This window comes from Periplaneta americana, chromosome 2, assembly GCF_040183065.1.
Source record: "Periplaneta americana isolate PAMFEO1 chromosome 2, P.americana_PAMFEO1_priV1, whole genome shotgun sequence".
Classification (NCBI taxonomy): domain Eukaryota; kingdom Metazoa; phylum Arthropoda; class Insecta; order Blattodea; family Blattidae; genus Periplaneta; species Periplaneta americana.
Window position 1 is genome coordinate 19,001,078 of NC_091118.1, and position 26,274 is coordinate 19,027,351.

At 39.4% G+C, this 26,274-nt stretch overlaps 1 protein-coding gene across 1 annotated transcript; it reads right to left on the reverse strand.

Annotated features, from left to right (window-relative positions):
* Positions 1–1,638: 1,638 nt before the first annotated feature.
* On the reverse strand, positions 1,639–26,199 carry LOC138714837 (uncharacterized). The gene is made up of 3 exons (XM_069847024.1): positions 26,132–26,199; positions 14,738–14,861; positions 1,639–7,584 (listed from the first exon to the last, which is right to left on the reverse strand). Exons 2-3 carry the CDS (start codon positions 14,744–14,746, stop codon positions 3,055–3,057), a joined length of 4,539 nt encoding a protein of 1,512 aa, XP_069703125.1. The 5' UTR covers positions 14,747–14,861; positions 26,132–26,199; the 3' UTR covers positions 1,639–3,054.
* Between the last annotated feature and the right edge of the window lie 75 nt (positions 26,200–26,274).

Sequence of the window (26,274 nt, forward strand, 5' to 3'; positions counted from 1 at the left end):
TGCGCAATTAGTTGAGAACGTACATTCACTCCTGCAATATGAAGTGTTCCTTTTAATGTTTCTTTATACTGTATGTGCGGTATTTTAAAAATACTATTTGTAACTTTAATTATTTTAAACATTATTTTCATTCATGACTGATATCTAAACTGGTGTTTATTTCGCCTTCCTTAGCAACCTAAATAATGACTTTATTCACAGCACTGAATTAATAGTACATTATGCAACGAGCCTATAATGATAGTAATTAAGACGCGAGTATGTTTCTTTATGAAACGAGCGCAAGCGAGTTTCATAAATTTTATACGAGCGTCTTAATTACCATTATCGGCAAGTTTCATAAGACTTTTTATGCTCGACCATATTTCTAACTTGAAATTATTCAGAAGTATTCATTTTATTCGCATCTGACTGAAGAGCGGAAGTGACCTTGTGCATAGCTCGTAAATTGTGAGATGTGCGCAGACGCGAAAGTATTGATTTTTTCCGAGGAACAATAATGTCATTGACCTTGATATAATCTAGAGAATAACATGAACTAATTTTGATATAACCTGGAAATTGATTTAGAATTGAAAAAACGAGATGACGAATTGAATTTATTTGAATATTATTTACAATTAACGCTAATTATTATAGTAACAGAACATAACCTTCTGCGACAGTATTGGATTTCCAGCCTCCGTGACGTTTCCCTCGTTGTCTTTCGATTGCATATCCGAGAATAATCGAAAACCTGAACTTTAATGAGTAGGTGTACTTTAATGACATGCATTAAAGGGCTGCTACCAGGTGTATAATTACTTCATTTCGGCATGGTCGAGCATAAAAGTTTTTAACTCATAGCAGTGAACTGATTTTGTTTAAATCACTTTCTCCATGACAACCACACATTAACAGCAATAAAATTCATACATACATTCATTTATAACTTTTTCACAAACAAGACATAACAAAGAAAAGATGTACAATTTAAAATTCAATTTAGATACCAGTAATGGATGAAATACTGTATAACACACGAGATTCAACAGTTTTTATGCATTCATGGAAATTATTATTTGTGTTTAAGGAGTTAGGTACAGCTTACAGCAATAACATTTTGGAAATATTCAACATTTTTTTCTCCATTACTGTATCTTGTACAATAATAAAAATTAGTATGTGTAAAACACTGTCCTTCTGAATTATGAAAAAAATATTTTTACGATTAAAGAAAATATATTTACATTTCTTTTTCAAAATTCAGTTCACTGTGTAGTAATGAAGCGTTTCCCACATAACTAAAAAATTATCCAACAATCTGTAATAAAATTTTTTCTGTATATTTATGCATGTCATATCTACAATATGATGCAAGATCTCTTCTCTATCTTTGATAGATTGTCTGATAAAAAATAAATTCATTTAAAAAATGGTAAAATATTAGTATTTTCTTCTAACACAAAATAAAAAAATAAAAAATTATTTATTAAGGAATGTAGTAGAAAGAGCATGATATTGTAAACATGAGTTTCAACAATAAAATAAAAGAGAGAGAACGTGAAAAAGTTAACAAGTTTATGAGTTACGAGGGAAACGCTTCATCACTGCACAGTGAACTGCCACCATTTTGAATTTTGAAAAAATATATATATATATATATATATTTTAATCGTAAAAATATAGCAGAAGGATAATATTTTACACATACCAATTTTCATTATTGTACAAGGTACAGTAATGGAGGAAAAAAATGTTGAATGTTTCCAAAAATTTTACAGCTGTAAGCTGTACTTTACCCCTTAAATATTTGTAACCTTTTTAATACATGCGTACTACACTTTCACAGCAACATGTTGCTAGAGTGATGTTCATGTCTGACCCAAGCATCCGGATTTCTGCATATCCGGATCATGCCAACCCCAAATTAGTGCGAATAATTGGAGTCCTATTGTACGTGAGCTTGAATTTCGACTTACATAAACTGTACTTCTAAGTTATCCACTAAAGATTGAACAGTAGTCATGTCCCCTTTAAGTCCTGATGTATTGAGATGTGTTCATCCATTGTATTCAGCCATATTAATATCTCCATGTCCATATAATCATCTTAAGTTACAAATACAATGTAATTGCCATTACTTGTTACACATGTTTGTTTCTGAATAATTATTAAAATAGTTATAAATACAAAAAGTAACTTTCGGAACTGCTATATGAAGCACAACGCGAACGAATTTTAACTTGCAATATTTTTAAAACATTTATGACCAGTTTGTCCAAGTAATATTTAATTTTGCTTAACGAATGTTAAATTAACAGTCTGTTTATTTTTAACGCTTTGTTAATGTATTTTCCATTTGTTCAACATAATTTTGTTTAAGATAACCAGCACTTAACTATAACATTTGTTAGCACTATTTTAACTACTCAACAGCAGTTGGTATTGATTATACACATGTAAGACAATTTTTGATTGGCTAAAATTAATCTTTAAATTCTATATTATAGAGTAAGTCATGAAACTTGCATAAAATGACAATCTGTTGTAGTAGGCCACGCTCCATAAACAAACAGTTGACAAATGAAAGTTGTAGGTGACGTGCTGAATAATAATTACAAAGTAAGGTTATATTTCCTCATAGCTATTATGGATACGAAATACGAAAGAAATAAACAGTCCAAAGTATTTTTTAAATGTTATATTACCAGTCATATGCTAAATATTCCCTACAGAGAGATACAAAATATTAATTTCGCAACTTCTGTTCGAATAGCTGTGGAGACATCGGCCATATTTAACTAACTGTTAAACGAGTTAACTGCCCGAAATCCTACATTTAAAATTAACAAACTGTTAACAATATGTTAAACCAAACTGGTGTTGAAAACATACAAATTTATTAATTAACAAACTGTTTAGAGTTTAACAGTCGTTAAATTGTCTAACAATACTTGGAAAAACCGGCCAATGGACTTTGGTAGAAATAAAGACACATGTATTAGTTTACTAGATACATAGAGTTAATAAAACATATAAACGCAATCAGACACATGAAAGTCAAAATTTCTTTCATTTTGTGTGATTTGACATGGGAAGATTCCCTAGTGAGTCAAGATTCGCTTGTGTATTTGCTAAGCATTCAACAACAGGCAAGTGTCCTTCAGACTCTGCTATCTGCAAAGGATTATCACCATAAATATCAGTAGAATTTGTGTCTAATCCTAGAAGTATTAGAAAGTTAACGATGTTCAGATGACCTCTCCGTGAAGCTATATGGAGAACACTGGAACCGTCGGGTGTAACTGCGTGAAAATTTGCACGTTTCTTCACTAGACTGCAGACAAGAGGCAAGTTTCCTTCATCCACTGCTATATGCAAAGGAGAATAACCATAGCTATCAGTAATATTAATATCCACTCCGATGTCTACTAAGTATTCAACAATGTTCAAGTGACCACTCCGTGAAGCAATGTGAATAGCATTGGAACCGCGGGAGGTAGCTGCGTGAATATTAGCGTTCCTCTCAACTAAACATCGAACAAGAGGCAAGTTTCCTTGATACGTCGCTATATGCAAAGGAGAGTAGCCAGCAGAATCAGTAACATTTACATCCATTCCGAGATCTAACAAATATTGAACAATGTTCAGATCACCTCTTCCTGAAGCTATGTGGAGGACATTGAGTCCATTCATTGTAACTGCGTTAAGATTTGCATGCCTCTCCGCTAAATTACAAACAAGAGGGAAGTTTCCTTGATATGCTGCTGTGTAAAATAAAGAGTGACTCAACGTACCAGAGGAATTAATGTCTGCCCCATGATACAGCAATTGCTCAGCCACTGATACTTGGCCTTTCTCACACGCATACATGAAGGGAGTGTACTCACGAGCATCCTTCTTATTGACTCCCTCAAGAATACAGTCTTCGGTCTGACGAGTCAAGAATCTCCACATAGCTTTTACATTGTTCAATTTCATAGTTCTATCTAAGATAATATCTATTATCCCATAATTTTCATTTAAGATTGCAATGTGGAGAGCTGTTTGCATACTTGAATTCAATACAGTGTTCTTCAGATCTAAGCCGTTGATTTGAATATACCTTGCCAGTTCCGTATATCCTTTCTCAGCGCTTTCTAATGAAGCACTAACTCCGTACTCTGAATCTGTAATATTTTGTTTCAAGAGAACTAACTCCACTCTTTTCCTTAGTCCAGTTTCTTTCCTGTGTTTCAAGAGCAAATCTGCAGTAGCCCAAGATTTATTTCTGTCACAATAGTCCAACGCATCAAATTTTAGAATATCCCTCATACACATATTTGCGCCATTTTTCAACAATTCTTCAGCAATATCTCTATGATCGTAAAATGATGCAAGATGCAGAGCACATCTACCATAATTGTCTTGCAGGTCAACATAAATTCGTTCGTCTAAGAGTTTACTTACTTTATGCATGTCGTTATTGAGAACAGCGATATGCAATTCTCTGCTTTCCGAAATCATGTAGTTCAGCATTCTCAACATAACGTGTAACTCCGGTTGACAAAAACATTTTCTTAGGAATTCTTTGTTCTGCTTGTAATTTCTCATTAGCCACAGAGCACAGAAGTATTCAGCAAATGATCTATGAATGAAATGCGGTTCGTTGTTTGCAATTACATCGATAATTCCTATATTTTCAATTTTTATTTTATCCATTGGAGATGTAACATTTGTCCAAATACGTTTAGGCATCAGCATACTTTTTTGTGATTCTGGAATCAGAATTGCCAACGAATATGTTATGTGTATTATGTCAAATTTGTCAACATATTCTTTACACTTCAAAATATTTGTAGCGTTAGTCGGATCCATTTTCATCTTTTCCTTAAAATATGTATTATATTTGAATTCCACAAATTGCCTGAATAGCTTTATTAAATTAATCTCTTGTGAAATATTTGCTAAACCACTGACATCGAAAGTTCTAAGGTCTTTGAGAAAGTTTTCGGCCATCATTATGGCGTGAAGGGGAATTCCTAAGAACTGCGAGTCTTCGTCTAAAAGATTTCTATTGGTTAACTCGATTAATATCTTGGCAAATTTCTTCGCAACTTCTTCACCAATAAGTGGATCTTTATGTGTCCAGTAATTATGTAAGAACAGTAATTGATCTTCGAAAGAGAATGGTAATAGTGTGTATGATACGGCAGCAAGTTCTTTTTCTAAAAGTTTCTTCATTTCAGGACGTGAGGTTATCCAAATCTGAGAAGTTCCCATTTTTACCATCCTGTTTATTAAAGAGCATACCAATCTCGTATACGTCGGACTTATTTCATCCACTCCGTCTAAAAGGACTACGATATTGCTCATATCGTCCATGGCAGTGTCAAATAAGTGTTCTCCCAGAGTTGACTCTCGCGCGTTCGCACTAGAAACTAAGAGTTCTTTGATGGTGTCTCTGGATATTTCCCCGTCCAAACATGTGTATAGAAGATGTGTGTGGTCATTCAATATGACTGGTATCACCCACATCGTCGGATGTTTTTCCTTCAATATATAACACAATTGTGACACGAGCGTTGATTTACCCATTCCCGACTCTGCGGTGATTAGAATGACTTTGGAAGGGATTGTAGCCATTTGACTTTGGCTATAACGAACGTCTTCAGAATAGTCTATGTACTTATGTATCATTGTAATATCACCCTTTGTGCCTCTCAACTCGAGTCCTTTGTCTTCTCTCATTTCAACCCAGAGAACATTGTGACACATATCACATAGTAATTTGAATTCCTTGTGATCGCGTATTATTACAAATTTACAGACATTTGGATCAAGTTCTCTTGTTGCTTTTAAAGTGTTCTTATTTTCATTCAGAACTGTTCTCAGTCTGTCATAGTTACCGGTGTCAAAAGCAACAATCTTGCAGTAATTTTCGTAGTACGGATGTTCGATGGTACCGACACCCCACCTCAGAGATAAGCCTGTTTCCTCCACATCCTCTTTAGTCATACCACTAATTGCTAAAACTTCATTACATTTATCCCCAGTTAGAATATCTCTTTGAATAAGGATATGGGTTTTCAAGGTTCTGGGAATAAACTTGTCCATTTCTATCAGAAGGCTCTGCCCTATTTTGATATCCTCCTTGGAAGTAAGAATTTGTACTAAAACATCATCGTTCATCGTAGTCTTTCTGTTCTCAGTAAGCATACATTCAAGATCAACTTCGAAACCTTGGAAGTTTATCATCTTTGGCTTAGTTAGATAAAAGTGGCTAAAATCTATTTTATCATTGAGACAAGAACCATTATTGATGGACACCCTAGATACAACAATAAGTCTACCATTTGAATGTACAATATGTTGGAAATCTACATTCATTTCGAGTTCACAGTCCACTATCAGAATAGTACACCATTTACTGGGCCACACAGACATCACTTCTTCAGTCGAACGCAACAGTGACTTCAATCCTATCACAATGTGAGGTTCCTCCAGTGTTTGACATACTTTCATGCAAGTTAGCAGTGTTGATTTTGTTGTAATGTTTATCTGTGGAATATTTGGAAGTGGCAACAGGTTTTTTTGCATCTGAATACCTAAATTGTTCATTTCATCTTTTTTCTCTTTGCTTAGTGTTAACAATCTCTCTTCAATAATCTCCTGCCAGAATATTTCCGTCTCTGTCAAGTAGGTGTTTTCTTTTTTCCACCATTGTGAAATCTTTTCATACAAAGCTTTCCAAATGTTTTTTGTGTCAGCCTCACTTGTGCGGAAATAATTGTATATCTCTTCTTCCATTACTTCATCTATTTCTTCTTCGGTAGGTTGCTCAACAAAGAATGATATCTTACTAAGAAATTCACCACAGTCTGCCAGATTCTGTAATTCGGATTTAATGGATTCTAGTTCTCTTCTCTTCTTCCCTAATTCCAATGTGCGTGATAGTCTCTGTGACACTGATGTCTTCAACTGATTGATTTTGTTTTCTACTTCTTTCTCTGGAATAGTTTTGAGATCCATAGAATGTAATAATTCCTTTAATTTTAATAAATCATCCAAGTATTGATAGATGTCTTTGTCAGAAGTCTCACTAAACGAAAATGCATGTCCAGTGTCAGTACTAGGTTTAAGTAGCGTCTGTATTGCACACCGGGACTGCCTGAGTCGCTTAGACAGGTTGGGGTCCATCTTGGCGTTCGTGAAGATGACGTATTCTGAATCGTTGAAGTCCCCCCCGAACACCGGGTGCTCCTTATTAGAAATCTGGAACTGTTCCTTGATTTCGTTGTAAGAGTTGCAATATTTTGAGAGTCTGAAATCTCCCTTACTTTTTAAGTCTAGTAGACTATGCATCGTGATGAGCCTTTCGCTATTTTTGTGTTTAAGTTGTATGAAAGACGTTCTCCATGTTTCGGACTTCTCGGACTTGTAAGCTATGACAATATCGTCGAATGCACCGGCCTCTTCCAAGTTCGTGGCGATACGGAAGTGTTGTGTGTGTTTCAGTGCTCTCAAAAATAACAAGGCAGTGATTTTGACCTCATACTGAAGTCCGGCTCCGTCTGCAAATCCTTTTCTCTTCTTGTATATTAGTTGTTGGTGTTGGAGTGCCTGAAAATAGTTTTATAATTTAGGCGGTTGTTTAGCGACGCTGTATCAACTACTACGTTATGTAGCGTCAATGGAATTGGTAATACCGAGATGGTATTTGAGTCCTTCTAAAATTAAGGGCAGATTTGAGCACCCACAATTGAATCGGTCGGAGCTGAAAAGCATTAAGTCAGTTTTTGCAATACCGAGATGGTATTTGAGTCCTTCTAAAATTAAGGGCAGATTTGAGCACCCACAATTGAATCGGTCGGAGCTGAAAAGCATTAAGTCAGTTTTTGCAACTTTTCAGGAGAAGGAAAAAACAATTGTATCGTGAAGAAACCCAAGTAAATTTATTGAATGCTTATGTTAAGCTGTAGAATACTTCCCCAACGTAGGCCTATGTGTGCCACAATAAAAAGACAAATTCAATGCTTCATATACATTAAAAAATTATTTAGAAAAATTTACGTAATGCCTTTTAGCTCCGTGATTGTTACTAACACTTCATAAATGCTCACATATGTTATTTTAGTTATATTTATTTGTAACAAATACCATCTGCATTAAATGGAAAGATTGTTATAAATTACAACTTCTCTTGCGGTACAGTAAAATATAAGCTAAGTAGAGATGCTTGTCCTTGGTAGAGACAAGTTACTGGTATAGAAAATTAGCCCTACCGTAAATACTTACCTATACATATACTAATTGAGATAAACTCAGAACAGGACCTCTTATTTGAAAAATCCGCATATTTTATGCACCCCAATTTTACAGTGGCCAAAGTTAATTAAAAAGTGCGCAAATTACGCGAGCAAATACGGTATTATTATTATTATTACTATTATTATTATTATTACTATTATTATTAATAATATTATTAATATTAGTATTATTATATTATATTATATTATATTATATTATATTATATTATATTATATTATATTATATTATATTATATTATATTATATTATATTATATTATATTATATTATGTTATATTTTATTATATTATATTATAGTTACCACGTACGCAATTCTTTGTTAATGCAAGGATCGCTAAGTTTTATATTCGCAATTTGCATTATAATCTGTCATTTATTATCGATCATTTTGCAAGGGGTAGGTCTACTGATGAATGTAGTGATCATACATATTAGGGTGAAGTATCATTATTTATGTCAGAGAGTGATGGCAGTCCTCACTCTGTTAAGTAATATACAGTATCAAAATATTCATTAGATCTGCCATCTGTAGGTAGATCTGTGGATGGATTTGAGATAAATTTGTCTTTCCAATACCAGATTTAGAATTCAGCTACACTCAGAAGTCCTTAACACACCGCGATTCGAGATGAAGTTTGTCATTTCTTTTTATGTGTGTTTTCTGCAATCTGATGTCCCGAAAACAACGTAGGTATCCGCATATGCGTCGACCTGGTTGGCGAGTTGGTATAACGCTGGCCTTCTATGCCCAAGGTTGCGGGTTCGATCCTGGGCCAGGTCGGTGGCATTTAAGTGTGATTAAATACGACAGGCTCATGTCAGTAGATTTACTGTTATGTAAAAGAACTCCTGCGGGACAAAATTCCGGCACATCCGGCGACGCTGATATAACCTCTGCAGTTTCGAGCGTCATTAAATAAAACATAGGGGAGGGTCGGGTAGTATCGGACAATGAGTTTCTTTCATCTACCACACGATGATAGTACCTGATTGACATGGTTACGTTTCTGTGATGTCGCACAGAGAAACGTAATCATGTCATTCAGGTACTACCATATGGTGGTAGATGAAAAAAACGCACTGTCCGATACTACCCGATGTCCGATACTATCCGACTCTCCCCTAACCTCCACATATGCCCACAGTGCTATCACACGGAGCATTGTGTTACCAGCTAAGTCTGCAAATATTAACATTGCATCTCTCTACATTAAATATAGAACAATAGGTATCAGTCATTGAAGTTCTGCATAGCTTCATTGCAGTCAACTCTGTTGATATTAGTATCATATCTGCATACGCTGTTAGTACGATTCGATCTGCCAGAGAATTTATTATTTTCACCTCTGTGTATTGTTTTTTTTTTAAATCTGTAGAAACTGAGCCTCTTAGACGAGAGAAACAGACTCGGAGTGTGAGATACAATAGCAGTAACTGGTCTCACCAACACACTCTTTCGACTGGTCAGCTTAGGGCTGGTTTGTAGACAATCATCCACAAATAATTTAAAATGTATTTATGTAGAGTGAGATTCCCGTTATGCAAAAATATTGTTTAATTTTGTAACTTCATTTGAAGATAAAAAATAGTTTTCATTTATACTGTATTTAATAATATTCGGAATTCGTACAATTGTTTTCTTATACTGACTATTTAATATATAGGTTCATAATAGCAGAAAATATTCAACAAATGCAGAAAAGTCAAAATAAGGCATTATACATGTAAATTATAGGAACTGAATATCTCGTTAATTTCAACAATTTCAACGAAAGCTAAAATAGGCAAATAAAAACTGACCCTACCATCCCAAAATGTACGGAAGCATGTTTTTGTCTATTAAACTCTTTTATTTATCCTACTCAGTTAAGAAAGGCATTTTGCCTAACTTCCAGGCTCGAGTAATTAGTAAAGGTAAAAAAAAGGTATCCCCGTAACATGCCATGAAGGCACTTGGGGGGCATGGAGGTAGAGCCCCATGCTTTCCATGACCTCGGCACTAGAATGAGGTGGTGTGGTCGGCACCACGCTCTGACCGCCTTTTACCCCCGGAAAAGCCCGTGCTCAATTTTATAGGAGGCTGAGTGAACCTCGGGGCCGTTCTGAAAGTTTGGCAACGAGAAAAGATCCTGTCACCACCTGGGATCGAACCCCTCACCTTCCAGTCCGTAGTGAGTAATTAGTAACTCTGTAAAGTGTAAACACTAGCAATGGGGAAGTAGTACACATTTTGAACCTAATCCGATGGTATTTTAAGATATAACAATGTAATTGGAAAAATTGAACCTGAAATATATTCTTTCTGCTGCGTTTCGCGTGAACTGGATTACAAACTGGTATTGCCTATGTTTCCTGTAGTAGGATATCTGAAACTTGGTCTACTCAATGTGTTGATGTATTATTTTGTGGGCGAATTCGAATGATCCTAACTCCTACACCGTAAGAAATGGATCAAAACGGATGCATTTTTGGAAAGGTTGCATTTATTAACGTATTTGACTCGCATGTGTGTCCAGATCCATCTTTTACGGATTAGGCGTAGTAAGCGGTTAAAAGTATGTAAAATTAAGGAAAATGTTAATATGTTTTTGTGTTACTATTTAAATTATGTACGGTTTCATTTTGGGAATAAAATGAGCGTCAATATTAAATAGATAAGTTTTTACTTTTTCATTTTGTACAGGGTGGAAGTAATATAACTATGCAGATTTTCACAGCTTATTCCTTGGATTGATTACAAAAAAACCATTAATACCAAATAAAAAGGTATTTTGTAAAAAAAGAACCATTTTCCCATAAATGGTAACACTCTTTTACTCGATAAATACACTCGTACAATCTGAATTTTACTCTTATCATTAGAGAAACTGATAACGAATGATTTGTCCCCTTGGACGGTTTTATTGCAAATTAGGTAGAAATATTAACACGTATAGTTATTTTCTAATTAGGAAGTCCGGCAACCCTGCTGCTGTGACTGAGGGAAGGAATGCTGGTATTGTGACCTGAGTTCGTGTGTGTATTCGTAGGTGAGCCGGCGATGCGGAATCTAATTTTCTAATTAACCATGTAGGCCTACTTAATTACAAAATGGACATTCATTCATTCATTCATAGTGTTTTGCTCAAGGGCGGGTCTTTAACTACAAACCCAGCATTCTCCAGTCTTTCCTATTTTTTTCTTGGGAAAGGTAAATGCCGTAGCTTCCCGTTGATTTCCGCACACCACTCTCTCTTTCGCATCTTAAAAGATCCCAAAGAGCCCCAGCGTGGAGGTGAGGAGAGTGGATTTGACTAATTAGGCCTTCTAGACTTCATCGAAATTCATCGCAAGGGTTAAATATCAGTTCTATCAGGGTTTTTGACCCGATCAAAGACCGGGAAATCCCAATCAGCCTTTGCCACAAAACGGATAATAGGTTCTTTATTTATTTGAATATACTCATATTCTATTGCCAACTTCAATCTGCACAGTTATATCACTTCCGCTCTGTATAAGATGTTCCTAATTAAACACACTATAGGTGTTAAGTTAAGTATTAGCACCCAAAGATGGTGTTGGGTTAGGCTGGGATTACGATGAACGTTCTTTTGCGGTACGTAACGTTGCGTTCATCCGTACGTTGAACTTCTACCGAACGTTCATATGCTGTGAATTACGATTGACGTTCGTGACAACTGTCACACTCTGCTGGCCATAATGAGTACTGAAATGCACACGCCAGTCAGTCAGCTGTTTATGATACACATTGAACTTTATGGTAACTTTGTTTGAGACAACATAAGTAAAATACCGGTATTACAAAAATATTTTCATCATCATCATCATCATCATCATCATCATCATCATCATCATCATCATCGGCGCTACAGCCCAATCTTCTCTATCCCAGGCTCTCACTTCCCATTCCTACACTTCAATAGCTGCTGGCAATCTTCCTTGATTGAGTCCTTCCATCTTTTCCTAGGTTTTCCAATAGGTCTTTTGCCATATATCTGATCCTGCATAGCCATCTTCGGTATGCTTGAATTGTCCATTCTCTGAACATGTCCAGCCCATTCTAATTTTTTGAGTTTCACTATTACTGAAATCTCTAAATCTTTATATCTATTGTAAATTTCTTTGTTATGTCTTATTCTCCAGACTTTTTTTTCTCTAACGGGTCCGAGAATTCTTCTTAACACTTTCCTTTCAAAACTATTGATTATGTTTTCTGTTGTTTTTTTTGGTCATAACCCATGTTTCGCATCCATAAATTAATACCGGGCGTATCATTGTCTTGTAACAAAAATATTTTACGACAGAATAATATAGAATGGCGATAATGATAAAGCAACAACAATAATAATAATAATAATAATAATAATAATAATAATAATAATAATAATAATAATAATAAAACCACATACTAGGGGAGACTGTTGTACTTTGAAGCACTTTTCACCTTTTATTTATTTATTTATTTTTTTAATTTTGAAAAATGGAACTTTTTAAATGAAAAATGCTTGAAATAATTATTGAAGTTTTCTTTACAACTTCCTGTATGTATTTTCGTGTTTTACAGATCCATTAAGGAGGAAAAAATAAAATGAAGGGATATGCAATGTGTTCGAAGATATAACAGGTTCATGCACCTTGGAACATACCCTCTTTCAAGTTGGAACACATGGAATATAGGTGGGAATATAGCTGTAAAATCTGATTATCATACTTAAAATGTATTTGCCATCATAAACCAGAGCAGGCTTCTCTGATTGAGATTTTTTATTTCCTGGTTTTGTATTAGAAAACATATATCAATGAATGAAATGTTTACTTTCGGACTAAAAAAAATTGTTTCCTCCACACAACTCACACTTTGCAATAAATCAAACCGAAATTAGACCAGAGCTACTTAGCAACTTTTCTTCAATTTGAGTCCTCTAGGTAGCAGCAAAAATTAAAAAACAAAAAATGTTCAAAGCTATACTGTGACATAACGTATCTAAAATAATGTAAATAAATGATGAAAAAGATAAAAAGAAAGAATAATAAGTTGACCATAGGTTCGAACCTGGGTCCATTTACACGACGACCATTCACTTGTCCAATACGGTACGGAGAGCTGCGTAGTATAATTGCTTTTTTTTGTTTACTGCCTATAATGTTTAATTTTAAACAAAATGTGTTTTATGTCATAGAGGAAATATATTCATGTGACGTGACATATTCAATCAAAGATCGTTTCTCGTATTATGTAATTTTTAATTAATATTATTTTATTTAATATTTCAGAAGCAATATGGCGCATCTACAACGAAAGAAGAGGTGAAAATATATGGAGCGCTTCTGATTCGTGATTAGATGACGTTCAACTTACGTTTCTTTGCGTTTGTGGAAACTAGACTTCGGCAATGTCGAATCAGCGCCGTCATGCGTTCGTTCATTTTAACGTTGATCGTAATCAAATACCGGGTGCTTGTAAAGGGTGCGTCAGAAAGAACGGATGGATTTTAAACTATCGATACGCAACGAGGAGAGAGATATAGTGAGGGGGACCACGACTGTTGGGTCAGCCAGAGAATGCAGTTTCAGTTGAGAACATGGTGTTGGTCTGGTGTACAACGTGCTTTCATCGTAGAGACATTTTTGAAAAATGAAGAGTCTGTGATCGCCACTCAGGACTCATTTCGACATCGGATGTCACGCTAGGATTCCAACTCGGAATACAATTTTGCGGTGGGTGGCTTCATTTCGTATCACAGGTTCAACATTAAAGAAGAAATCACCTGGACGAAATTCTATTGCACTGAGATTGTCCGAGGCTACGGTAAGATCTCGCGCCCTGCGACTTCTTTCTTTGGGACCATTTGAAGGCATAAGTTTGTAAACATCGATCACATACACTGGACGAACTGAAGACAGCGATTCGTGAAGAAATCCTGGAAATTGCACCAGCTATGACTGTGAAAGTGATGGCGAACATCAGAAAACGCCTCGATGTCTGTATTGAAAGCCAAGGACATCATATGGATAATGTTGTTTTACATAAATAAACTGCATGTATTGGTGAATATGTTGATAACAATAAATTTTTGATTTGATGAATCTTTACAATTTTCTTGCCATGTGAAATCCGTCCGTTCTTTCTGACGCACTCTGTATTTGCAAAACTTCAACGAACTTTATCGTAACGAAACGTAACGCAAACGATCGTCGATCGTAATCCCAGCCTTAGTGGTACGCGTTTCGTCCTAGTGAACCTCGAATAATAACGTCATTCAATGTTAAACTAAATAAATAAATAAATAAATAAATAAATAAATAATGAATAAACATAAGTAAATGAATAATGAATAAATAAATAAATAATACATTAATAAATTGATGGATGATGAATGGATGAATGAATACATGAATACATAAATAAAGAAATTAATAAATAAAAAATGAAATAAAATGATTTACCATTTTCATTTCGGATAAACTTCCATTTCACTGCACTACGTCCTTCGTATTATGATCTGTGCGATTGTTAATTTCCAAGAGTTAGGATGACGGCACACAGCATTGAAGAACTGTATTTAGAAGTCTGAAACATTGGAAAATAAAAAGGATTATGACCAAAGCTCGGAACTTGGGGACTTATGTGTCGTGTGCATGAGTAAGGTTACAGGTAGAACGTACACAAAGCTCACGCTGCAAGTGCTCAGGGACTGTCATATATACTAAGAAAGTGGTCACATCGAACGATAGGAAGATGGACGAGGAAACTGTGTCGTGTCGAAACCAATGACATTTAGATAATTAGAGGTAAACGGTCTGTTTGAGGAATTAGAAAATAGGTATTATTCGAATAGGTATTATATACGTTTGAAAATATATTTCTTAAATTTTAGGTACAGAATTTCGTGGAGGAATTCGGAGGAGATACATTATTTTCTTCGAATGGAGAGTATATATTTTATAAGTTGTGCCACACATGAACTAGAGACTGGAAACGGGCATTCATTGAAATGCATTGCAGTCCCTTAAATCGGTGGAAAATTTGTCCATAGTCATGGATCAAGTGGTAGTGGAACCTTCCCTAGTAGTGACACAGAAATTGAAAACTATTTTCGAGAAAAATTTAGGATACTTATTTTTCTCAGATACGAGATCAGCTAGCAACTGCTGAAAGTCGAACAGGAAATAGTGACAGTGAAAACATCCAGTATTTTATTTCGGCCCAAGACTTTATAATAAAATTACAAACCATTTTCCAAATTTGAAATATTTTAAAATTGAAGCTTTTAAAAAAGAAATTTATAAAATTATCCATGTTATATAATATTAACAAATGTATTTTTTTTACCTTTTATATCTGTGGACTATATTCATATTTTTATTGAATATCACTGGCTTCTGTCGGATTGTCAATTTATATTAAATGTGTATTTTTCTCTCTTTTTATCTTTCTTCTTTATTCTTGCTCTGTGTTGTATTTATTGGTTTGAATTAAGTTACTTACTGTATTTAGTAATCTGTCCTTGTAAATTTTATGTTATATTATTGACTAAGACCACACCGTACATGAGCCTGGCTCTTACGCTAGTGATTGAAACATTTATGTTTTATAAATGTAATTAGTACTTACTAGGCAGCTAGTTAAAATAAATAAAAGAAAAGAAATTAAGTTTGCTCCCGTCACTTCATGTGACGTGGAAATAAGTTTCTTTCTTTTCAAATCATGTTTAACTAACAGACGAAGACTTTATGGGTTCGAAAATCTTCGAATATATTGTGACAGCGACGTGAGAATCGAACTCACGACCAGCGTCCCGCAAGAAAGCAGATCGCACAGGCTCCACGGAACATTGAGTGACGTCGCGCGGTGGAGAGAAGAGAGAGGGTGTATTACGACAACGCGACGAGTCTGCGCGCGCAGCTGCTATTTAACGCAATGAATGTGGAACGACCTTCCCGAATATTCCAGAAGTCTGTCGATGTAGAGATATCGAGATAATTCTCTACACACCTGTAGAAGGTTCTCGCAACTATGATTTTGCTATAAAAGAGCAGGCGCCAGCGAACTAGAGTTTAGAGAGTTTGCAGTTATTCAGTCAGTGAGTAAGCCAGAGCAAGCAAGCCAGCTGGAGTTCGACTCGAGTGTGCGTCCGCATCTGCGTCAGCATCCGAAGGCCTGAGTTCGAGTGCAGTGGACCGCAGTTGGAGGGACCTGAGTTCGAGTGCAGTGGACCGCAGTTGGAGGGACCCGAGTTCGAGTACAGTGAACTGTCTCTGGAGGTCTGTGGTTCGAGATACTGTGAACTCGAGTGACTGAGATAGAAGAACTGAGAACTGATAGTTCTGATTTGTAAATAGTGCTTTGTAAATGTTAGTTAAGATTAACAGTTCATTGTTGTGCGTAATAGTCCAAGTAAACTGTCATTGTCGTCGGTGGAGTGCTATAACGAATACTGTGTTGAGTGAAGATCCAATTGTTGACGAGAGCGTTTAAGGTGAATTGTAGAAAGGAATTATTGTTGTGACGAATAAATTACATTGTTGTTACAATAAAATTTACAGTGGTGTCAGAAGTGGGACATTATCGACAATGGAGAACCTACAGCAGATCCTGCAAGCCATCGCGGAAATGAAAGCTGAAATGAAAAAGGACATAAGTGACGTAAAAGCAGAAATGAAAGACGACATGAAGGACATGAACAAGCACATCAGTGAGGTGAAAAGTGACATAAGTGAAGTGAAAGGCGACATAAGCGGAGTGAAAGGCGACATAAGCGGAGTGAAAGGCGACATAAGCGGAGTGAAAGGCGACAAGCGGAGTGAAAGATGACGTCACTACACAAATCGAAGGTGTTTCGGCCCACGTAGATGGAATTGTCGCCATTGTGAGAGACGAACTTAAGGCCGATCTGGATAAACTAAACCAGAATTTTACAACTATAAACGAGACAGTAGCCGAGTTGAGACAGGATGTAGACCATTTCGACGGTAAAATCCGCGATCTCGAGCGTCGTCAAGAGCAGTCGAGTGAGGTGATGGACCGACATGCTGAAGAAAACAAGCACATACTCACGTTGATGGACCGACATGCTGAGGAAAACAAGCACATTCTCGCGTTGGTGGATCGCCAGGCTAGAGAACATAAACAGATAGTTGCCGAGGAGGTTCGACGTGCCATGCAAGAAGCGGCCACAGAGTTGAGGACTCCATATAGTGGCCCTGCGGAATCATCGCCTTCAGCCAGACATCACAACGTCAAGACGCCGAAGTTCGACGGTACGACGTCTTGGGCGATATTCCGTCGCCAGTTCGAGGCCATCGCAGAGCACAATGGGTGGACGCCGGCAGAGAAAACTACTCAGCTGCTGGCCGCGCTTCAGGGACAGGCGTCGGAGATTCTTCACAGCGTTCCAGAAGATGGGACAGCCGCTGAGATAATGGCGGCCCTGGAGGGACGTTATGGTGACCATCAACTTGCTGCAGCATTTAGGACCCAACTAAAAACGAGGGTCCAACAGTCAGGCGAGACCCTGCAAGAATTCGCGATGGCGGTGGAACAACTGGCCCATAAGGCGCTCAGGGGCCTACCTAATGACTTCATCGCTGGAGAGGCGGCCTACACCTTCGGCAGCGGAGTTCGAGACCCGGAAATAAAACAACAGCTACTCTTAGCAGAGCATCGCACCATCAACGCAGCTCTGGCGGCGGCCCTCAGGATGGAGGCAGCCAAGTTGACTGCGAACGTCTCGGCATCGCACCGGATTAGGAGCGTCGCGGCGGCCGACGTCGAGGACCGTCAACCGAAATCACCCGAGCGACGAAGACGAGGATTGCCTACCTGCTGGTCCTGCGGCGAGCCTGGGCACCTGAGGAGGGACTGTGACCGATCTGGTCACAAACAGGAAAACTAAAAGGGGCCGATGCGATGAGGGGCACGTCGGCGCCGTCATCACCATCCCCTCGGCTGATCTTGAAGACGGTTAACAGAAGATGCGACGATGGGCTGATTGCTGACGGATGGATAAGAGGCCGCCCATGCAGAGTACTGGTAGACACCGGGGCGTCGCTCACTATCGCCAGACCGGAAGTCGTGCGTGGCCTACCTGGGAGGACGCCGCTGCGCCGGTATGAGCTACGTACTGCCTCAGGCGAGAACCTGCCCATCCAAAAGGAGGTTTTCCTGGATCTGACATTGGGAAAGAGGAGACTGGAGATGTGGGTGTTCGTCGCCAACATCACTGAAGACGTCATCCTGGGACTCGACGCCATGCGGATCTTCGATGCAACGGTGGACGTCAGGCGCCGTATCCTGCGTTTTGGTCAGGATGAAGTGTTCCTGAGGGACGTCGAAGACCAACCCATGGCCAGCAGACTCACCCTGGAGAATCATGTGACAATCCCGGCAGGCTGCGAGATGGTGGTGACGGCAAGACTGGACGGACAACCTAAGAGAAACCTGCTCCTCGATTCGCAAACAACTCCGATAGATGGGGTTTATGTGGCCAGATCCCTACTCCCGAATCAGAAGGTGGTACCGGTGAGGGTCCTGAATGTCACCAATCGGGACAAGGAGGTGCCTAGTGGAACTGTACTAGGTAACGTCGAGCCGGTGGTGTCTGTGACGTCGCTGGCAGGAAACGAGGAGTGTCACCGACCACGTCCAGATTTAGACCCATCACTGAAAGAGCTGGCTCGAGAATTGCCGGCGAATTTAAACAAAAGAGAAAGAAGACAAGTCCACGATCTACTGACAGAATTTCAAGACGTGTTCAGTCTGTCTGAAAACGACTACGGGAGAACGGAGAAAGTTCAGCACCGCATCGACACTGGAAATGCTCGCCCAATCAGACAGCCTCCTCGACGCGTCCCTCTAGCTAAACAGAGGGAGATTGACAGCCAACTGGAGGGCATGAAAGCAAGAGGGGTCATCGAGGAATCCGACAGCCCTTGGTCATCACCTGTAGTGCTGGTGAAGAAGAAGAATGGGGACCTGCGTTTCTGCGTGGACTACAGAAGACTGAATGATGTCACCAGGAAAGACTGCTTTCCCCTCCCACGAATTGACGACACCTTGGACACCCTGGCCGGAGCAGAGTGGTTCTCGACGTTGGATCTCAAGTCAGGATACTGGCAGGTGGCGCTACATCCTGAGGACAAGGAGAAAACGGCATTCTCTACAGGCCAGGGACTATGGCAGTTCACCGTTATGCCGTTCGGCCTCTGCAACGCCCCGGCTACATTCCAGAGACTAATGGAGTCTGTAATGAGAGGCCTGACATACGACACCTGTTTGCTGTACCTTGATGACGTCATCGTGGTGGGCAAGACTTTCGGCGAACAGCTGTTGAACCTGAGGAAAGTGTTCGAGAGACTGCGACAAGCCAGACTGAAGTTGAACCCGAAGAAATGTCAACTATTCCAGAAGAAGGTCAACTACTTGGGACACGTAGTAGGGACCAACGGAGTGGCCACGGACCCGGAGAAGCTACAAGCCGTCAGAGGATGGCCGAGACCGAGGGACAAGCAGGAGCTGCGCCGCTTTGTCGGCCTCTGCACTTATTACAGAAGGTTCGTAGCTGGGTACACCAACATCGCTAAGCCTCTAACCCAGCTGACCGAGGAGAAACGACAATTCCAGTGGACAGACGAGGCGGAGTCATCCTTCCAGTCGCTGAAAGAGGCGCTCTGCACTGCTCCTGTACTGGGATATCCCATCCCTGGAAGGAAGTTCACGCTCGACACGGACGCTAGCAACGTAGGCATCGGCGGAGTACTCTCTCAGGAACAGGACGGGCAAGAGAGGGTGATTGCCTACTTCAGCCGAACACTATCCAAGGCTGAGAGAAACTACTGTGTGACGCGTAGAGAACTTCTTGCCATTGTGGAAGCCCTGAAGCACTTCCACAAATATTTGTATGGCCAGGAATTCCATCTGAGGACAGACCATTCTGCACTCACCTGGCTATTGGGCTTCAAGAATCTGGAGGGGCAGACCGCCCGTTGGGTTCAACGTCTGCAGGAGTACAACTTCACCTCTGAACACCGACAAGGGAAGAAACATTCCAACGCTGATGCCCTGTCACGACGTCCGTGCCTGGATGGCTGCAAACACTGCCTGAAAATAGAAGAGCGGGATGGCGCCCACGCAGTCCGAGCAATTGCCGCCCAGCCGAGCCCAGGATGGGATAACGCCGCCATAAGGAGGGAGCAGCTGGAGGACCCAAACATTGGACAGCTACTACGTGATGTGGAGTCCGGCCGGAGACCTGTATGGGCCGATATCGCCAACCGTAGCACCACTTACAAGAGCTACTGGGCCCAGTGGGAATCCTTCACTGTCAAGGACGGTATCCTGAAGAGGATTTGGGAGTCGGCCGATGGAAGGACCCACATAGAGCAACTTGTCCTGCCCAGGAGCAAGGTGAAGGAAGTGCTAGAGGAGACTCATGCTGGAGTGACTGGAGGCCACCTGGGAGCCAACAGGACGCTGGACAAGTTAAGGCAGAGGTTCTATTGGTTGCATCAGAGAACCGACACGGAACAATGGTGCCGAAGATGCGACACCTGTGCAGCCAGTCGCGGACCAAGGACCCGCAGCAGGGGAGCCATGCAGCAGTACAACGTGGGGGCTCCTTTTGAGAGGATCGCCATTGACGTTGCTGGACCGTTCCCGGTCACGGATCGCGGGAACCGCTACCTGCTAGTCGCCATGGATTACTTCACAAAATGGCCAGAGGTGTACGCGATTCCCAACCAAGAGGCTTCGACGGTGGCCGACGCGCTGCTTGACAACTTCATCTGCCGATTCGGGGTGCCCCGGGAATTGCATAGCGATCAGGGGCGCAACTTCGAATCCAACCTGATGGGAGAATTGCTCGAGCGTCTGGGGGTGCATAAAACCAGGACCACTCCCCTCCACCCACAGTCCGACGGCATGGTGGAACGATACATCAAAACCGTGGAGGAGCACCTGCGGAAGGTGGTGTCCAACCATCAGCGAGACTGGGATGCCAGAGTTCCACTGTTCCTCTTGGCCTACAGAGCTTCGGTCCACGATACAACAGGGATGACACCGGCAAACATGGTCTTCGGGAGAGAGCTGCGCCTGCCCTGTGATCTGCTGTTTGGCACGCCACCCAGCGCCGACCAGCCAGCGACTGACTATGTGGCAGAACTCACCGAGAAGTTGAATGGAGTTCACCAACTGGCCAGAGAGCACCTCAAGATGGCCAGCGACAGGATGAAGGTGCGCTACGACAGATTAGCCAACTCTGCAGGATTCCAGGAGGGCGACCTGGTGTGGCTGTATCGACCTACCAGGACCAAAGGGAAATCACCAAAGCTGCAGCGTGTCTGGGATGGACCATACCGCGTGGTGACCCGGATCAATGACGTGGTGTACCGCATCCAGCGACAACCTCGAGGGAAGATGATGGTGGTGCATCTGGACCGATTAGCAGCCTACCAAGGGACTGCCCGGGACGAGCAGCCCTAAGGAGGGGGCAATGTGACAGCGACGTGAGAATCGAACTCACGACCAGCGTCCCGCAAGAAAGCAGATCGCACAGGCTCCACGGAACATTGAGTGACGTCGCGCGGTGGAGAGAAGAGAGAGGGTGTATTACGACAACGCGACGAGTCTGCGCGCGCAGCTGCTATTTAACGCAGTGAATGTGGAACGACCTTCCCGAATATTCCAGAAGTCTGTCGATGTAGAGATATCGAGATAATTCTCTACACACCTGTAGAATGTTCTCGCAACTATGATTTTGCTATAAAAGAGCAGGCGCCAGCGAACTAGAGTTTAGAGAGTTTGCAGTTATTCAGTCAGTGAGTAAGCCAGAGCAAGCAAGCCAGCTGGAGTTCGACTCGAGTGTGCGTCCGCATCTGCGTCAGCATCCGAAGGCCTGAGTTCGAGTGCAGTGGACCGCAGTTGGAGGGACCTGAGTTCGAGTGCAGTGGACCGCAGTTGGAGGGACCCGAGTTCGAGTACAGTGAACTGTCTCTGGAGGTCTGTGGTTCGAGATACTGTGAACTCGAGTGACTGAGATAGAAGAACTGAGAACTGATAGTTCTGATTTGTAAATAGTGCTTTGTAAATATTAGTTAAGATTAACAGTTCATTGTTGTGCGTAATAGTCCAAGTAAACTGTCATTGTCGTCGGTGGAGTGCTATAACGAATACTGTGTTGAGTGAAGATCCAATTGTTGACGAGAGCGTTTAAGGTGAATTGTAGAAAGGAATTATTGTTGTGACGAATAAATTACATTGTTGTTACAATAAAATTTACAATATGTAGTCATACACTGTAGCAAATTTATACAGAGCAGAACTGTAAATTTGATGTATTTTGCATGTTTATTTATATATATGCTATAAAATTACGTGTTTCAACCTACCATAATATTATCAATATGTTGTTCCAGTCAGAAACTACTTTTATAGCAGACCTGACAGTACCTCTATGCTGGAAGCGGGAGTTTGTTGACATTGAAGTCCGGTCGCTTAGCCACATTCAAAGACACAAGTCCCCAAGTTCCGATCTTTGATTATGACTTTATTGTTAAGTCCTAAGCCTTGCATACCTGCATGAAATTGTTTACGTAGTGTAAATAAGGGATCATAAGCTCGGAGCAAGCTTGCTCGGCAGTTTGAAGGGGTGGAAGAAGCGTTCAGAGCAGTGAAGGGGAAACAAGAGGGGAAAGTGGCGACGTACCCAGTGAACTTCAGTTGGAATAACGTTTCATGTGCATCCTACTCGGGAAAGTGTTTGCAATGGAGGACGACACAAATAAGAATAGACATCAACGCCAATAGGCTTCAACCATTCATGGGGAAAAGCCTATTCAATTATTGAATATAATAATAAGTAGGCCTAGGATTTTGATGACCCATAAATCATGAAAAAAAGTCCTAAAACAATGAATTTATGACCTAAAAGTCTTTCAAAAATGCCTTTAAAATGCCATAAAAATGTTCTTACATAATTAGCTTAGTAGGAATAAGGTTTTGTACTACTTAATGTGGAGTAACGGTCAGCGCGTCTGGCCGCGAAACCAGTTGGCCCGGGTTCGAATCCCGGTCGGGGCAAGTTACCTGGTTGAGGTTTTTTCCGGGGTTTTCTCTCAACCCAATACGAGCAAATGCTGGGTAACTTTCGGTGCTGGACCCCGGACTCATTTCACCGGCATTATCACCTTCATTTCATTCAGACGCTAAATAACCTAGATGTTGATACAGCGTCGTAAAATAACCCAATAAAAAAATTATATTTAGACTAGTAATTAAATTAAATTCTACGAGTAGTACCAACATTTAAGTTTATTTAATTTTACATATTTTTTTCTAAGTGGTACACTTTAATTAATTATTTTACCTGATGTAATTTCCATGTAGCTCACCACAAGGCCACTCTTATCCGGAATTAACAGGTATAGAGGAGTCTATATTGAAGGGATGGTTGGAGTGTACTACATTAAAATGACAATATTTGTGTAGAAAAATGATTAAAATATTATATAAAGTAATGGGCATTAGCCACCGGCGCAGCTCGGTCGGTTAAGGCGCTTGCCTGCCGATCCGGAGTTGCGCTCGGTCGCGGGTTCGACTCCCGCTTGGTCTGATTATCTGTTTGGGTTTTTTCCGAGGTTTTTCCTAACTTCAAGACAAATGTCAGATAATCTATGGCGAATCCTTGGCCTCATCTCGCCAAATATATCGCTATCACCAATTTCATCAACGCTAAATAACCTCGTAGATACAGCATCGTTAAATAACCAAGTAAAAAATAATGGGTATTAATGGACAAAATATGTAGACAAATATCAAAGGAAATAAACATTATATTATATTAATAATGGGGATTTATGGCCAAAATTAAATGAAAATGCCTAAAAATGTCCGAATAAAACAAAATATGCTCTTATGAGTTGAAACAGGCAAAAAATGCAAAAAAAAAATCCGTAACAGATATGTCTTAAAACATTCAGTTTATCACATGACATACAAATACTAAAGCAGCTCTGTTTCTAGCTTACTAGAAAAAAGATGCAATTTCATCAATATCCTAGCCCTACAAGGCAAAATGTATTGAATATCGTTAAAATATTGAATTAACCTGCAGCGACATTAATCGAATTTTTTTATGCTAACTAGTACACAAAATATTTCGCCAGAGAATGATAGCGATACCTACTTGAAGAGCTTAAAAATTAATAAGTTTGATAACGTAAGTAGGGCCTACATATATTATGTTATTATTTCAGGATAAAACCTAATTATTCTAGACAATATTTTATTAAGTACACAGTACCTTCTATCCGTATTGGATGTTTCATTGACATTGTAATGTTATTAATTTATTTTCACATAAATATTTATATCTAAGTGAACCTGCTATTCGAGCCAGTTACAAGATTGCACTGCGAATAGGAAAAACCTTGTGGCCCTTGAGTGAAGGAGAGTTTGTGAAGAAATGTTTACTTTTAATATCAATAGTTTCATTAAATGTTACTTTCAGAAAAGGGGAAAAAAACACCTTAATACGTGCTCCAACACTTCATTTGTGATTATGATGATGATGATGATGATGATGATGATGATGATGATGATGATGATGATATACAAAAATCAATTTGTACTGGCAGCGTCATATTTTGTGTCAAATTATGACACGGCATTGCTGAAACCACTTCTCCGCTCTCTAAGGGTACGTACACGTTGGAGCGACGATAAACGATAAAAGAAGCGGCGATGCTATATCAAAGAGAATTGAAGTATGCATTGTCATTGAGGTGTGCATATTGGAGTAACGATAAAAGCGAAGATGCACGATAAAAGCGATGAAAAAGCAAAGTTCCATTTTCTTCGCTCTTGTCGTTCATATGATCTCTGATTAAGATAATATTAATCTGTATAAATACCGATGGTTATAAATATATCCGAATATTTACCGACTTATTATTATTTCGTCATATTAAATTAATTATTGTAAATATTGGCAAATTGATCAGTTGTGTATTTATTCGTCATAATTATGTTATGTGATCACAAGAACCAATCACAACACAACGAATTTATACTATCTTTGGGATGAGAAACGGGTTTAATTTTGTACGTATTTAAGTTATGTTAACCTTGAACTTAGCAGCTGGTATTTCCTATAATCTTCTTTCATTAGGCCTAAGTGGATGCATAGAATATCTTCTACTGATAAATCAAAATGTTCGCTTCCCGCGTCCTCGTTGCTCCGATATGAACACTTGATTCTTTGATAATACCAAAACGTCGCTAGATCGTTTCTTTTATCGTTTATCGTTGCTCCAATGTGTACGTACCCTAAGCCGCGGCGTCGGAGCAGCGAAGCAGGTAGTGCGCGCTCCATAGAATTTCGAACTGATGACCGCTGATGTAAATGATTTAACAAAAGTGTAATGAAATATATTTCTCCACATATGAACTTCTCTCATGAATGCGTAATACTGATGTATGTAACAATGCAGAAGCTTTCAAATTGTCGTGGAAAATTTTAATAGATTCAAGATTTTGAGATAATGAAAGTATAGATATTCTAACGAAATGTAATATATGAGATAGGATTGTTGTCTTTGTTCTTTTTTTTCTTTCAGAAAAAGGTATAACACTAACATGAAATTGTTGAAATTAACGAGATATTCAGTTCCTATAATTTACATGTATAAATGTGCATACGTTGTAGTTACTGTAGGTACTTGAGCTAGTTTATTACAGGCTTAAATGCTCTATTTTATACAATATATAATATGACCTCCCACCCAAAGAGATTTCTATATGTATTTAATTCAACATGTATTAAATTGAATTTGAGCGATACTTACCATCTGTGCTTGCGTTGTGTTCTCTCTTTCACCGTCATTGCATTCTTCTTCACTACATCCTCAGTTCTGTATGACAAGAAGGAAAACACTGCTAAGCCTCCGTTTCCAGATGTGCTGGTATTTCCTGATATTTCGTTATCAGC